The sequence below is a fragment of the Canis lupus genome, chromosome 24, assembly GCF_003254725.2.
Source record: "Canis lupus dingo isolate Sandy chromosome 24, ASM325472v2, whole genome shotgun sequence".
NCBI lineage: Eukaryota > Metazoa > Chordata > Mammalia > Carnivora > Canidae > Canis > Canis lupus.
The window spans coordinates 24,376,836-24,393,515 of record NC_064266.1 but is presented as its reverse complement, the minus strand read 5'-3'; the positions used below and the strand labels follow the sequence as shown (position 1 = coordinate 24,393,515).

The following is a 16,680-nucleotide window of genomic DNA, read 5'->3' as shown; positions in this document are numbered from 1 at the left end:
ATCAATTGATTACATAAATATAGTATTTATTTTGAAGCCATAAACCTCTTAGTTATAAATAAAGTTAGTTAAAGCAGGTACTTGTGAAGTAATTAGGAAAGTTTAAGCTGTTTCCAGTTCCACAGATTTTGGAAAATAATGTGTGCTGTGCACATCTGTGGTAACAGCCATTATCCTGCAAGCAACAAACACTTAACTGTATATCTTGATATTTTTCACGGAAAGCAAATATTTATATGGAATTATGTTAAACAAGGAAGATAGCTAGTTGCAGTTTGGATTATTTAATAGCTATTTTGGTTTTTAAAAACCAAATGCAAGTTGTTTTGGTGATTTTACAATTTCAGCAAATTGATGTTATGTTAGGAACTTAAAATACCCTACTGACTTATAATCCTGATTTAGTGTCTACCTTCTGTTTCTTATTTATTCATAGTGACAAAAGAAAACTTTCTTGCTTGTTTTTAATCTCTAAAAACTCCTCATATTACGACAAATTGGTCTGAAAGGAGAAAATATTCTTTGTCTACTTGATGAAGAAACTATTCATATTAGAAGCTGGATTTTTAAGTGATTTCTGGATTGCATGTATGTCCCTCAAGTACTTTTCATCAGATCTTTTTAAAACCTCATCCTCAGATATCTATTTAATATTTGATTCCATAAATAACTCATGAATTTATAATTATTTTGAAATGTTTACTAGTTCTCTTTGTCTTAGTCCTCATTTTTTAAGATCCTTGAGTTAGTATTATAGATTGATTAATGAGGTTATTATTACATATTTAAGGTAACATATCATGTTTCAATTTATAAGCTTTTGTAAGCTACTTAAAAATACAAATTTATAAAAATTATTATTACCATTATATGCTAATAATTCACATTTACATGGTATGCTTTTACACTGTCTCATTAGGAGTTGTAGAACCTTATAGGGTAGGAAGGCTTGTATTCTTATTTTCATTTCAGAAATAGTTGAAACTTAAGAGACTAAGTAACCCAAAGTTGCTTAGCTAAGGCTTGATCATATGTTGTCTGGCTTAAAGGCCAGGAATTTTTCCACTATAACATATTGCTTATGAATGAATGTAACTGCAAATTAGAAATTATAATTCATTTTAATATTTTTTGTATGTTATTGCTTTTAAATGAGAACTACCTCTAGGAGATACTCTATTATTATAAACTGATATATATATATATATATATCTTAGAGTTATGTACACCTCAATATTAGACTTATAGCTTGTTCATTTGTATTATGCTCCATTGTGGTCCATCTTTGTCATTTGTGGGTAGATTACATTTTAAAATCAAACCAAAGTGGTTCTGAACTGTGGGTAGTGAATAAAAAAGGGAGCCAATCTGAAAAATACCATTTGAAGGCAGAGAAATATCTACAAAATAATGAGACTTTCTTGCATCTTCCAAAAAAAAAAAAAAAAGATTCTAAAGAGTAGGCCAGACAGATTTGGGGTAAAAGAAGAGAATATATACATTGTTTCCCAAGATTACACCTTTAAAGTGGCTGTTGCTTCCTTGGAGTTTTGGTATTTTAGGGCTTGACTTTTAGAGTCCAGAGCATTCAGTAACTTTTTAAAAGGATATAGAGGCTTAGGTAGCTCAGCATTCTCATCCTTACTCTTCCAACAAAAGTGAAGCCAGTGTTAATTCATGAAGGTGTATAAGAATGAGTTTTTTACTCACAGTGTGCTTGTGAGTAAAAAATAGGCCTGTAGTCTCTTGGATAGGCCCCCATAAAATGCCCAAGTTATAGACTCTCTATCATCTCAGAGCTCAAAGGTCTTGATCCAGAGACCTAAACCTTGGGGACTCTGACTGGTGAGATACCTTCACAGCCAGACTCCTGTTGTTTCCAAGATGTTCTGATATGGTGTATGTCATTTGTAGCATCAGTGAGCATACCCTCTGTGAGCATGCAGTGGCTTGCTAACTGGGGTTTTTTGGAGATGAGTTTTGTTATGAGGAGCACTTTGGAACAGATGAAGCCAATCAATAAAGTTTGTGTTTAATTCTATACTGAAATTCCATACTGTCTAAAAACTGCTTTGTCTTTAGCTCTTAATACTTTTAGACTTAATACTTTGGAGAGGAGCCTCCTTAATGAATAAGTTCTGAGTCAGTGATTGAGGTTCATCATTTTATTGACATAGTCTTAAATAGTGAGCTATTTAAGATATTTTTAAACCCTAGTGTTTAAATAATTCACACTGAGAAACAACAATAGTAAATATTTATTGAGTACTTATTAAATATTAACTATTGTACTAAACATTTTACAAGCCTTATCTCATTTAATCCTCACAAATACCTATAAGGTAGGTTCTCTTACTCTCCCCATTTTTACAGAGAAGACAGCTGAGGCACTGAGAAAGCTAAATAATTTTACCTAGAGTCACTTAGCAAGTAAGAGATAACAGTCAAGATTTTGAATTGAAAAGTCTGACCCCAGAGCCTGTATTAAACAAACAACTGTGTTGATACTACCACTCCATAACAGTGATGAATTACTTAATTTTTATCCAATGAAAGTACCTAGCCTCAGAAAATAATGCACTGAGGATGTATTGGTACAAGAGTGTGATCTTGACAAAAGACAATAATGGATTTTAACTTTGAAGTGTTTAAACACGGTTCATTGAGCTAAAGATCTGCTATGTTTTTGCAATGCTCATGGTCTGACATTCAGTGGTCTTGTTTCTTAGGCCTTTACTTTGTGGGTTTCTGTTCTGATCCCAGTGGGTACAGGGAATCAAAATGCCAGTTCTTTTCCCATCGTTAGCCCTGAGCCGACCCCCAGAATGGAAAATTGTGACCCAGGTCCAACTGCTGGCCTGTCTGTCTGTCTGTGCTTTCCAGCCCAAGAATTGATTCCCTCTCGGAGAAAATTGGAAAGGCTCCTGGAGGCTGCTGAGAAGCTTTGATGTAGAGGTAGCAATTGAACAGATTGTCCTTTAGAAGCAGCCAATTTTCATTTTCCAGATTGAAAGACAGACTTCCAAGAAAACTTTTCTTTTTAATGTTTTGTTCTAGCATCCAAAAAAGACCCAACTTCAGATCTGGGCTTGAGAGTTTCTCATGGCTATTCTTGTTCTAGGTGGAGAGTGGTTGGCCCACTCTCAGATGGCATGTGTCTTAATAGCTGTATGGTTGGCCAGGCCAGCCTTCACCTCCCTCCTGCTGGGTTCCAAGAGGAAGTCCACTTGACAACTGCTGGGCACCTCCCAGTAAGCTCACCAGAGTATTTTGGTGTCACTTTGTGACAGACCTGGACTTAAACTCCAGCCCAACCACTAGCTTGTTATATTGTGTCTGCCCTCAAGTTACTTAGCCTTTTTGAGCCTGTTTCCTTATCTCTAAACTGAGGATTATAATGCCTCCCTTCGGGGTTAAAGTGAGGACTAAGTGAGATAATGTATTGATGTGACTAGCAGTGGACCTGGCAGGAAATATGGGTCCTTAGCGAATGTTAGTTTCTGATATATTAGTATTAGAGAAGCAGTTAGTGATTAAGACTGAAGTGCCTAGGAGCAAGCAGATCTGAATTTGATCCTAGATGTTTCATTTTATAGCTGTGTGAGCTTGGGCAATTGTCATGATCTCTCTGAGAGTCCATTTTCATACCTGTCATTGAGGTTATTGTTAATACCCACCTCATAGGCCTGTTGGTAGGATTCATTGAGCTCGTGCATGTAAGCATCAGTTACAGTGTCTCACACAAAGTAAGCCCGCAAGGAATTAGAGTTCTTTATTATTATTGGTGATGTTAGTGTTCTTCTTCACAGAGATTCTGCTCTGTGTTTTCTCTCCTAGTGGCCCCAGTTTGTCATCATTTAGTACATTGTATATTTCATTGTTTACTGCAGGGTAGGACAAATTCTACCCAAAGGGCCCAAATTGATCACTGATAGTCACTTTTCTTTGTCCTCTTGCACCAGCTTTTCTTTCTGTTATGTGATAAAAGGGTAAATTCAGTGGGGGGGCCCTCATCTAGCCAGAGGCATTTCGTAGCCATCTGAGAATTGGGAGATATGGATGTCTAAGCATTGACCTGAGTTTTAATATCTTAAGGTTTTGTCATTCTTGGGGGGAGATGAATGGCCTTTCATTAGATGTGATATGCTTTCTTATTCATCTGCAGCTTCCTAGAGCCCCATTTTTTCTCTTGGTCATTTATTTTGGGTGAATCATTTAGCATACCCATGTTCATAGTACACTGAGTTGCCTTAAAGAAGGAAGGCGGGAAAAAGAAACTAGAACTTAGACTTCTCAGTAGAGTTCCAGTGAAAGACACCTATACTTAAGTGGGGTAGGTAAAGTAGTATCTGCCTACCTTTCCAGATGAATTTGAGACCAGAAAGGGAAAATAGCATGTGAGTTGGAAGGAACCATACAGATCATCTAGGCCACATTATACAAAGTGAGAAAACCAAGCATCTGAGTAGAAAAGCGATATGCTGAAGGCCACACAGCAAAGTGGTACAGGGCTGTAACTGGAAGGCATTCAATACCTTTCTTCAGGATTAAAGTGAGGATTATGCATTCTGGCTGTATTCAATGCTCTTTCAGTCTGTCATTTTGTCCTGTGGTTCCACTGGCCCTCTCATGGTCGCATAATCAGAGAGCACTGTAACTGCCAAGTATTTGAGTTGAATAGACTCCTACCAATATTTAATATATAGTCAGTATTCCTTCTCTAAACCCTCACATATTTATACTTTATTGTTATTTTCTAGGATGTCAGATGCCTGATACATTCAATTCATGGTTTCTTATAACTCTACTTCATGTCTGGTAAGTGAGCAATTTAAATGAAGTTACCAAATGTATTTTTTTTTTTTTTAACACTGCTGACTTGTAAGGTATAGCCTTCAGCAGGGCTGATTATGTAAAATGGCAGTTGTTTAGGCATTAAAAACTGTTCCTTTCATTTTAATAACTAGTGTCTTAAAGCACATTTTTATTAAAGGTCAAAGCATAGTCCCAGAAAGAAACTAGTATTTGTAGGCTTTTCTCAAAGAACACCTAACCTAGTGAACAATGCTATCAGTATCTCTAAGAGACTCTCTGAGCTCAGATGGAAAGTTCTCTCCCTTGGCTGTTTTAGGAAAGTTCACATTTACGTAAAAGTGGTTTGAATTGTGAGAATCCGTGGTCATTTTCATTGCTGGTCATCAGAAACCTATAACAAATTACAGCACTGACATTTACGCCTGTACCTCTAAAATGTGCATACAGGTTAGATTCATGCCAGGTTTGTTGCATGTAAAAATATTTAACACCTTAAACAGTATATTTTTTCTTCAGCTGCAAATTAAGTAGCCAAAAAAAAAAAAAAATCAATTTTTCATCTAATGTTACACACAGTATTAAAGGTCAGAAGGATATAGGAGAGACGTTGAAGTGGGGGCTGGGGAATGCATTTATTGAACTGCCAGATCTCGGGAAAGTAAATTCTAGAGAACTAAGTTTACTACTTTGACCATAGTGAGTATCTGAGGAACGTGGGGAATGGTTGCTCTGTCAAAAGGACCCTTGTTTGAGACTGCCTTCAGCTGAGCTTTGCATCACAGGACAGACTACTATATAAAGACTTTTTGGTTTTGATCACCTCTGAAATATTTCTCCTTCTGAACTCTCATAGACACTGAGATTGGCTAAGGGGCATAAGATGGCAACTTATTTTATGTTATTTTTTATAAGCGGGTACTTCCTTGAGTGCACACTATGTCCTGGGCAGTTTGCTGGGAGTAACAGTGGTTCTCAAGAAGCTCACAGTCTAATGAGGGAGATAAGACATTTACAATAGTGATAAGTCAGAATGGCTAAGTTCTTTAATAAATCTGAGTAAGTAAATAGTGCCTATGGGATCACAGAGGAAGCCACAACTATCAAAACCTTTACTAGTTCTGTCTATTCTTTGAAATGTACCATGTCTTTTAGGCAGTTGAGAAGGCAGGCTACCTTTTTTCTGAATGGTGAAGGTTAAGAAAAGGTTTAGGGAGGGAAGCTGGATATACTGAGAGGAAAACCACTTTTTCAAAAGGAGAGGACTGCAGAGGTGGCACTGCAGAATTACTCACTGGAAAGGTGGGAGGGTTGAGAGGAGGCTAGGCTGTTCCCAGAGGAGCTCAAAGATAATATTCAGAGCTTGTATGAAAGACTCTTTATTACCCATATAGCTAGAGGTATCAGAGTGTTAGAGGGAGTGGATGGCAAAATAAAATATATAATCCTTGTGACCACATCCCAAGGTCAATCCCTGACTAATAGTGGGCAAGAGAACCTTGAAACTACTTATAGTTCTTTCAAGATAGACACCATTTCCAAACATGCCTGCTGTGCCTTCCTTGCTGAGGTTGGTTTTAATTTCTCAGAGGAGTGGGGAGTACTGCTACCAGTTAAGTAGGGGGAGGGAGGCTGTCTGCTTCAGATCTACACTTGGTCTCCTCCCCCCCCCCCCCATTCCTCTTTAGTTGTTATGATCTGCAGGCTTTGGTGGAATGAATCAATAGCTTTTCAGTTTGAACCAGCAAATTCTTATTGAGAACTCACTGTAGTTAAGGACTGTGGGGCTTTGGAGAGAAGGGTTTGACATGGGGTGCACCTTAAGAAACTTAATCTAGCAAATACCAGGCTGAAAGTACAATTGCCTATAATGGATGACAGTGAAAGAAGTGCTGTGCCCAAGGTGCAAACAGATACTATAGGTATGACTAAAACCAAATTTGGTGTTGGAGGCATGGAGAAGATTATTGAGATTATTGGGTAAAGAGTGGCTCTGTGGTAGAAGTGACATTGAGATGTACCATGAAGGATGAGTAGAATTTCTGTCAGAGAAAAGGAGGGCATTCTAGGTTGAGGGAATATCAGGAGCAAAACACAGAACATATGTGCAAGGACATGGAGTATTTGAGGACAGCCACTTGTCTGAAGTGTCTAAAGCAGGTTTATGGAGGAATTTAATGGTCAGGGTTGTCATAAATGCGGTTTGGTGCCCAACTGTGCTGTCATCCTCCAAGAAGAATTGGGGAAACTTTCTCTTCTAAGCAATAGGGGTATTAGGAGTAATGGATCCACTCCAAATCTATGGAGAAGCTATGTTCTTCCTGCCTTCTTCTCTTAGCCTGACACTCCAGGAGGATAACTGCGGGGTAGCCAAATCCAGTATTATGGGACTAAGTCGACTTGCTAGAGATGTGTAGGGTTGAAATAACTCCTGTAGGTGGTAGTATGAGGGAGAAGTAGAAAGGCTTAGAAAGCAGTTATAAAAGAATCCTCCTCACCCCTCAAGAAAAAAAATAACCCCTAATAAACAGAATACCCTGGAAGTGGACTTTGCAGAAAGCTTGCTTGGGTTCCCAAGGGTGATTGCTCCCAATTGGCTCTTAGAATAGGGACAGGAGGGGATCCCTGGGTGGCGCAGTGGTTTAGCGCCTGCCTTTGGCCCAGGGCACGATCCTGGAGACCCGGGATTGAATCCCACGTCGGGCTCCCGGTGCATGGAGCCTGCTTCTCCCTCTCCCTCTGCCTGTGTCTCTGCCTCTCTCTCTATGTGTGACTTTCATAAATAAATTAAAAAAAAAAAAAAAAAAAAAAGAATAGGGACAGGATTTCTCACATCCTTTTAGTTCCCTGGGGGAGGTGTTGATGATTCCCTTATCCTGTCTGCTTTCACCAGTTCTAAAGTTTTTCTGGGTAGTTCCAGTTTCTAGAGGGCCCTTATCAGTTGTGTATTCATGTGAGCCTGCAGCTGCAATGACCATGTGTCCTTTGTCTTTGCTGAACAAGATTAGTTTTGACTGTGGTTGCTGAAAAATTGTTAAGAAAGGTTGCTGTCTGGCTTCCCTGAATCCAAATGTGGACTTAATAAAGGCAGGCCTCCTCCTCTGTTCCCTGTCCTGGACAATGGCACTGCAATCCATTCAGGCGTCCACATCAGAAACCCTTTTATCTGGTCTCAAACTTTTTTTACCATGACCCACAGTAAAAAATAAATTTTACTTTGCAACCCAGAACTCACACATATCTGATACTACAGTTTTGAAAAACTTATCCCTACCAATGTCAGATAATCTGATATTTTCCATTCCATTTGAATTCACTTTATTTTTTTATTTTTTATTTTTTTTAAATTTTTATTTATTTATGATAGTCACAGAGAGAGAGAGAGAGGCAGAGACACAGGCAGAGGGAGAAGCAGGCTCCATGCACCGGGAGCCCGACGTGGGATTCGATCCCGGGTCTCCAGGATCACGCCCTGGGCCAAAGGCAGGCGCCAAACCGCTGCGCCACCCAGGGATCCCTGAATTCACTTTAAAGAAAAATTTAAGATGTTATCCATTCAATTGATTTTACTGGGTTATAAGCAGCAGTACCTGGAAACTGGTCTTGGGCCTCCAATTTCCATCTTCATATGCCATTGGTCTTCTCAATACAAATTGAATCAGCACACACACACATACACACACACACACACACACACACACACACACTCCTTAATTATTCTCCATTATTCTCGGGACAAAGTATGTTTCTTAGCATGGCATTCATACCCCACTAAATATGCCACCTCTGCTAGTCTCGTATGGTGCTATTCTAGGTACCACTATCATCACCACTTTCTCCTCTGCAAGATAATACAATATTAAATAATAGAAATATCAAGTCTTCTGTACAAAGTTTTCTTCTGTCCTGAAAGCCCTTCTTCCTCCTCTCCACCTGACAAACTCCTGTTTTTCATTCAGTATCCAACTCAGATATTACTTCTCTTTGAAGCCTTCCCTACCCTTTGAGGGCAAGAGTTAGTTCCTCTTCTATGTTCTCAGAATTTTAGACACCTTGGTCATACAAACATTATTATGTTTTATTGTTTCAGTCTTCTTTGTGGATGGTGTATTTATTGAGAGCAAGAATTACTTTTATTATCTTTTCAGAAAGATTTGAGAATGGGGTATTACTTTCCTCAGTTCCATGTCTTACTCTTAGTTTGTATCAATAATTGTTCATTAAGTAACTGATAGCCCCAGGTTTGACTTGGGCCCCACAGCATTTGGAAAGGTCCTGGTGTTGTCTTTTGGTTGGGTGAGAATGACAGAGCTCTGCTCCTACTTAAGTTTCTCTGGTGGTTACATGTATGTAGCTGGAATTTATGTTGGCTTTAATAGATTTGTTAGAGACTTCTCTTGTAGTCATGAAATACTAATACTTTCTAGATGCAGAAGTTAATTTTAGAAAACGGAATTGGTTAAATAAAATTAGAATATGCCTATGATGGAGATGGAATGCAGAGAGTAAATTGCAGTTTGTATTTTTAAATTTAATTTTATTTATTTAATTTTTATTTTGTTTATTTATTTATTTAATTTCATTTTTAAATAATCTATATACCCAATATGGGGGTTGAACTTACAACCCAGAGATCAAGAGTCACATGCAACACAGACTGAGCCAGCCAGGTGCCCCTGCAGTTTGTATTTTTAAAAATTATTTTAAAGTCAGGTGTATCATAAATATAATAATTACTAAGCTTTTTACTAGTATCTATTTATCTTTTATTTATTTTACATATATTTTCTCACACATTCTTTTTTTAAGTTTTCTTTATTTCTTTTTAAGTTTTAATTTTTAAAAATTTTTATTTATTTATGATAGTCACACACAGAGAGAGAGAGGCAGAGACATAGGCAGAGGGAGAAGCAGGCTCCATACACGGGGAGCCCGACGTGGGATTCAATCCCGGGTCTCTAGGATCGTGCCCTGGGCCAAAGGCAGGCGCCAAACCGCTGCGCCACCCAGGGATCCCTTTCTCACACATTCTTACAACTAGTTTATTTTTATTTCACATATGAGGAATCAGCAGCTTAGAGAAGTCAGAGAAGTTGCCCAAACAACTAGTTAGTACATGGTGGAGAGGAAATTCAAAGTATAGATCTGGGTGGCTCAAAGTATTAAGTTGCTTTCCTCATTGGTAATTAAAACTACTGAAGTAATAATTAAATAATTGCTTATTAATACTAATATTATTTAATTAATTTACTTTTAAAATAAACATTTATTAATGCTATTTATTATTTGAAGTACCTGCTTATTCTTAAACATAAATCTGTAAATTGTAGAGGCTCCGGCTGGTCTGATCTGTGGAGCATGTGACTCTTGATCTCGGGATTTTGGGTTTGAAGGCTACATTGTGTGTAGAGATGATTTAAATGTAAAGCATTGCAGGTGTAGGGGTCTAGTGGTTTAATCTTTTTACCAGCTGAGCCCTTTTTAAAAATGAAATTTTAGGGGTGCCTGGTTGGCTCAGTTGGTTGAGTGTCTGCCTTCAGTTTAGGTCATAATCCCAGGGTCCTGAGATTGAACCCCAATGTTGAGGCACTCTACTCCGTTCAGCATGGAGCCTGCTTTTCCCTCTGCTTACATCTGCTGCTCCTCTTGCTTGTGCCCTCTCTCTTTGTCAAATAAATAAATAAAATCTTTTTAAAAAATGAAATTTTATGTTCAGTTACCATGTACGAATAGATAAAGAATTGCTACTTGGGTTGAGGAAGTGGGAATGACCTCACTTCAGATCTTTACAATGTGCCCACTGGTAAGGGACCCTTACATAATTCTGTGGAAACTCAGACCACAGCTTAAAAACAACAGATCTAGAGGTGCCTGGGTGGCTCAGCTGGTTCAGTGACTGACTCTAGATTTCAGCTCAGGTCACGATCTCAGGATCATGAGATTGAGCCCTGCATCTGGCTCTACACTTAGCGTGGAGTCAGCTTGGGAGTCTGTTTCCCTCTCTCTCTGCCCCTCCCCCCTGTTCTCTCTCTCCCTCTCTCTCTCTCAAGTAAATAAGTAAATATTTTTAAAAAGATAAAAAATAAAACACATCTAGTTCAACCCCCTCATTTTACAATTGGGGAGATGATTTTGATGATTTTAAGGAATTTGTCACAGGCCTCTTCATCTGCAATGAAGGATCTGAGACTCAAATTCAAAGCTAACTGTTCCTTCTGCAGTACTTCGAGTGTCTCCTTTTGGTGGTCATGGGGATGGGGGTTTCTTCCCATGAATATGAACAGCATAGCACTGATCATCAACTGTATGGAACTGTCTATGTTCTGGGAGAGGCAACAAGTAAGTAGACCTGAAAACAGTACAGGGTAATAAGTGCTATGTATAGCAGACATGCAGATCTTATGGAAGCACAAGGGGAAGGGGGACTGCCTGGAGATGGTCAAAGGAAGCAGTTGCATTGGCCTCCTGGGGTCTAAAACCAGAGCACATGGGGTGTTAAGGAGTTTTTAGGAGGATAAGAGGTAATTATAAACTACTTTTTAAGACATTCCAAGTGATTAAGAAAGATGATCACTAGAGGGAGAAACAGGACAGAGGGGAAGCATTTTTTTTTTTTTTTTTTTTTTTTTTTTTTTAAGAGGGGGAAACACTGGAACATTTTTGTAAGTCTGGGGGAAGAAGCCTCTGGGAAAGAAGAAAAGTAACTTGTGCAGGTAGGAAGGGGTTGGAAAACAGACTGGTCCCAGTCTCAGTCCAGCCAGAGGACACCCTGGCAGATTCTCCTGGCCTTTGCAAGAGGCTCTTTAAAACCGCCACAGCAGTTTTGATGTAGCTGTAGGGCTTTCAAGCTCTCGCTGGATTCCAGCAGCTCCAGACCTGCTATATATGGTGAGCCCTGGCCATGTACACATCCTTTCTCTCTCTCCCCCATCCAGTCACTCTGTTCATTCACGCATGTAGCTTTTTGCACAAACCAAAGGCCTATGCAGCATCATTTTATCAACATTGCATAACCTAAAAGTACTGGTACATGCTACCCAGGAGCTTGTTCTCTATAGTGGACCTGACAGGCGGGCCACAGGAGCCAGGTGTAGTTCCTAGAGGAGCCTCAATGTCAGGTGAGATGGCTTCAGGAAGTGCTTCACCCCACTTGTCTGTCCACAGACTGTCCTGTGGCCCCCACATTCCACACATAAAGGTTAGGCTTCACGGGGAGGGAGTTTAAGAAACTAAGTGGAGATAGCCATGTACATAGCCCCGGGAAAGGGTAAGCATGCCAGCTCACAAATAAATAAACTTATTCATTAGCACACTGCTGAGACTTGAGTGTGGGCATGTAGGCTCTGCTTCCTTGCTTGGCCTCAGCTGGTGGCAGAGTAAGGGAAACAAGCTACGTGAAAGCCCCTTTTGGGATTCCTTCATAGCAGCCGGAGTGACAGACCTACCTTAAATGCCCACTAGTTTTCATTGAAGTCAAAATCAGATCCTCTCTGAGCAGCTTTATAAACTACCATTAGGGAGAAACAAGGCCAAAACACAACTGGCATTGTCAGAAGGCCCAAACAGAACAAGCGGGACAGGATACTCAGAACTGCCAATACATGGCAGGAGGTCAGCGTCAAGAATAACAAGAATTTTTCCCTCCCAGATTTAGGCAGAGAGGAGGAAAGCATGGTTAGGACTCTTGTTCCTTTGAACTCTGCAGGCAGTGTTCCTGTCTTCCTCCTTGTCTGATGTAGGAGGGAAGAGGCTCTAGCTGTCACAGAATGGGGGAACATGCTGATACCGACACTGCCCAGGGAGATACTGAACCTTAGGGGAAAGAGAGGGAGTTCAGGCTTCATTCCAGCTCTGCTCTTTTCCATTGGGCAACTTAGGTTTTTTTTTTTTTTAATTTTTATTTATTTATGATAGTCACACACACACATAGAGAGAGAGAGAGAGAGAGAGGCAGAGACACAGGCAGAGGGAGAAGCAGGCTCCATGCACCGGGAGCCCGACGTGGGATTCGATCCCGGGTCTCCAGGATCGCGCCCTGGGCCAAAGGCAGGCAGGCGCCAAACCGCTGCGCCACCCAGGGATCCCGCAACTTAGGTTTTTAAAGTAATTATGAACTACATTTTAAGGCTTTCCAGGTGATTAAGAAAGGTGGTCACTAAAGGGAGAAACAAGATGGAGAGGAAACATTTTTTATTTTAAGATGGGGAAACACTGCAACATTTTTATAAGCCTAGAGGATGAAGCCTCTTTACTTCCTTCTCTTCTTTCCTCATAGCATCAGGGGTTTTTTTGTTTTGTTTTTGTTTTTGTGAAATGGGAACAGTTATAGTTGATGAAAGAGAGAGTGAATGCAAATGCATTTTCAAGTGACGAGTCTGTTACTGGAGGATGTCATAAACGGTAGTAATCACTATTATTATTTGCCATACGGTAAAATTTATATTTAGCCCTTTGTTTATTGAGACTCCTAGTGAGTGAGTATTTTTCCCTTTTCCCCCACCTCTGTGCTTTCCTTTTAGTGATAGTTGGGAGCCAAGGCTAGGGCTTGACCACTCCTTTTTTTTCTTTACTTTGCTAGCTGGGTTATTTGCTTTCCTTATATGTAAATAAGATCAGTATTATTTATGAGCCACTGGAATCACTGAGACACAAGGATAGTACTGTGAAGCTTAAAACCTCAATAATAAATTGTGGGTTTAAGAACATCATCAAACTTGGGAGGGGTAACTGGAATTGCTCCTAAACAGTAGTTTATATACAGACTTAAGTCTATACTCAGAGTAGGTGCTTAGTCAATACTTGTTAAAGGAATGGTTAATTTCATTAATTAATACAAGATTATTTTTATTGCTAGGTTCTTTCTTTGTAAAAAATTTTTTATTTAATTTTTTTTTTAATTTTAAAGATTTTATTTATTCGTGAGAGACACAGAGAGGAGAACATAGGCAGAGGGAGAAGCAGGCTTCTTGCGGAGAGCCCGATGTGGGACTTGATCCCAGGACCCCAGGATCACAACCTGAGCCAAAGGCAGACACTCAACCCCTGAGCTATGGAGGTACCCCTGTAAAAATATTTTAAAAAATAGTCTATTTTTAGGGCAGCTTTAGGTTTGAGTGGAAGATTATCTCTTTTTAAAGTTTACTTTGCATTCATAAAGGCAGTTCTTACTACGTTTTAGCAGGGAAGTATCGCCCCTTTCCCTCTGCCATTTCTCCCAGGACAGAGCTCTGAAATTATGAATCAGTAGTAAAATGTAATTGACTTCTCAACACTTAAACATTTATTATGAGGAATGCATCCATAATGTAAATTGAAGTAGAGCTATCCCATTCTGTTATATAAACCTAGTGTTCTCAATTGTTGTGGAATATAGTTTACTTAGTGACTCAAACATGATTGTTGACAGTTGGGTTTGTTTCGTAGTGGGTACTGGGATCTTCAGATCTTTTTTGCTTTTGTTTACCGTTTTGAACTTGTTTCATTCATTTTCTTTTCACCTGCCATGTACTTTAAGCTTTTCTGGATGATTCAGGAGGTTCTGATAACTCTTAGTTACACTTTGCCAGGCTATCTTTTTTGAGTTGTGCTGAGTGTGTTCTCCTCACTGTTAAGTCTCAGTTGCTGTGCTATTTTTTGTGTGTTTGTTTTCAATATATTTTTATTTTTTTTATTTTTTTTATTTTTTTTTATGTATCTTCTTTTTTTTTTTTTTATTTTATTTATGATAGTCATACAGAGAGAGAGAGAGAGAGAGAGAGGCAGAGACATAGGCAGAGGGAGAAGCAGGCTCCATGCACCGGGAGCCCGACGTGGGATTCGATCCCGGGTCTCCAGGATCGCGCCCTGGGCCAAAGGCAGGCGCCAAACCGCTGCGCCACCCAGGGATCCCTGTTTTCAATATATTTTTAGTTTTTTCTTTCCTGTTAGGTGGCCAGCAGTTACTTTTGGTTGTTGTAGGTATGCTTGCCTCAAGTTAGCCAGTCTTTCCCCTTATGATATGCTTTTTCTAATGTGATGCTAGTTTTGAAACTGTTATTACCCTTGTGAAGATTAAATGGAAAGCAGAGTAAATGGATTCTGTAAGATTTGTACTAGTCATTACAGGAGGCAGAAAGACAGTATAACTCTGGGATCAGATGATCAGGGTTCAGATCTTACCCTTTACTAGGTTTGTAACTCTAGGCAAGTTACTTCTCTAAGACTCAGTTTCCTCAATTATAAAGTGTGGACAGTAGGAATACCTGGACTACACCAGAAGATAAAGCTTTTATATAGAGCTTTTTCAAGAAAATGAAAAGGCAACCTACTGAATGGGAGAAGATATTCACAAATGATATATCTGATAAGGGGTTAATGTCCAAAATATATAAAGGATTTATATGATTCAACATTTCCCCAAAATAAATAATCCTATGAAAAATGGTCAGAGGACCTGAATAGACATTTTTCCAAAGAAGACACAGATGACCAACAGACACATGGAGAGATGCTGAACATCACTAATCATCAGGGCTTTGCAAATCAAAACTATAGTGAGATACCACTTTGCATCTGTAAGAATGGCTAGAATCAAAAAGACAAGAAATAACAAGCATTGGCAAGGATATGGAGAAAAGGGAACCCTCATGCACTGCTGTTGGGAATGTAAATTGGTGCAGACACTGTAGGTTCCTCAAAAAATTAAAAACAGAGATACCATATGGTCCAGTAATTCTACTGGGTATTTACCCAAAAGTGAAAACATGAATTTGAAAAGATATACACACCTCTGTGTTTATTGCAGTGTTAACTACAATTGCCAAGATATGGAAGCAACCAAAGTGTTCATCAATAGATGAATAAAGAATATTAAAAAAATAATATATATGATATGTATACACACACACACACAGTAGAATATTACTCAGCCATAAAAACGTTGAGATCTTGCCATTTTGACAACAAGGATGGACCTGGAGTGTATGATGCTAAAATTTTAAATAAGAGAAACAAGAATACTATATGATTTTACTAATGTATGGAACCAAAAAAAAAAACAAAAACAAAAACCCAAATGAATAAAAGCAGAACAGACTCATAAATACACAGAACAAACTGATGGTTGCCAGAGGGAAGGGAGGGTGAGGGATGGGCAAAATGGGTGCAACAGAGTGAGAGATACAGGCCTTCAGTTTAAGGAATGAATAAGTAAGTCATGGAGATCAAAGGTACATCATCAAGAGTATAGTCAATGGTATTGTAATAGAGTTCTATGGTGACAGATGGTAGCTACACTTGAGGTGAGCATAGCATAATGTATACTTTATGGTCTGAGAAAATCTGTGCCTTTTAAACCTCAGAGGGCAGGTGTATTAACAAACTACAGAATTTTCAAATAAATGAAGAATTCCATTACCTCACTTGCTGTTGATGAATTGGCCTCTGACGACATGTAAGCATCAAAACTCACCGTGTCTTTTCAGGTGAGAGTCTGACATGAACGATTTGATTAACTTTAAGAAAAATCTTAAGAAAAAGGACTATTGGGCAACCCTGGTGGCGCAGCGGTTTGGCGCCGCCTGCAGCCTGGGGTGTGATCCTGGAGACCCGGGATCGAGTCCCACGTCGGGCTCCCTGTGTGGAGCCTGCTTCTCCCTCTGCCTGTGTCTCTGCCTCTCTCTCTCTGTGTCTATGAATAAATAAATAAAATCTTTAAAAAAAAAAAAAAAGGACCATTGAAATTTCCCCAGTTTGTTTCTGCTTTGGAATATATCCTACATCATATGAAGTAGCCAGATCTTTTTCCGTGACCTGTTTTTATTGTTAGAAAGTGTTAATTCTTAGGTACTAACTGGGTTCAGAGGTTACAAATTTAAAATCATAACATCA

The 16,680-nt window shown here is 39.1% G+C and overlaps 1 protein-coding gene across 9 annotated transcripts in view; it reads left to right on the top strand.

Annotated features, from left to right (window-relative positions):
- Positions 1–16,680, top strand: part of LOC112673865 (ubiquinol-cytochrome-c reductase complex assembly factor 1) — a 97,151-nt gene that overhangs the window by 33,772 nt on the left and 46,699 nt on the right. For all 9 annotated transcript variants that reach the window (XM_025469837.3, XM_049100563.1, XM_049100561.1 and 6 more), the window contains one exon: positions 4,761–4,818. In XM_025469837.3, the coding sequence (XP_025325622.1) occupies positions 4,761–4,818 (58 nt within the window). The remainder of the gene's footprint in view (positions 1–4,760; positions 4,819–16,680) is intronic.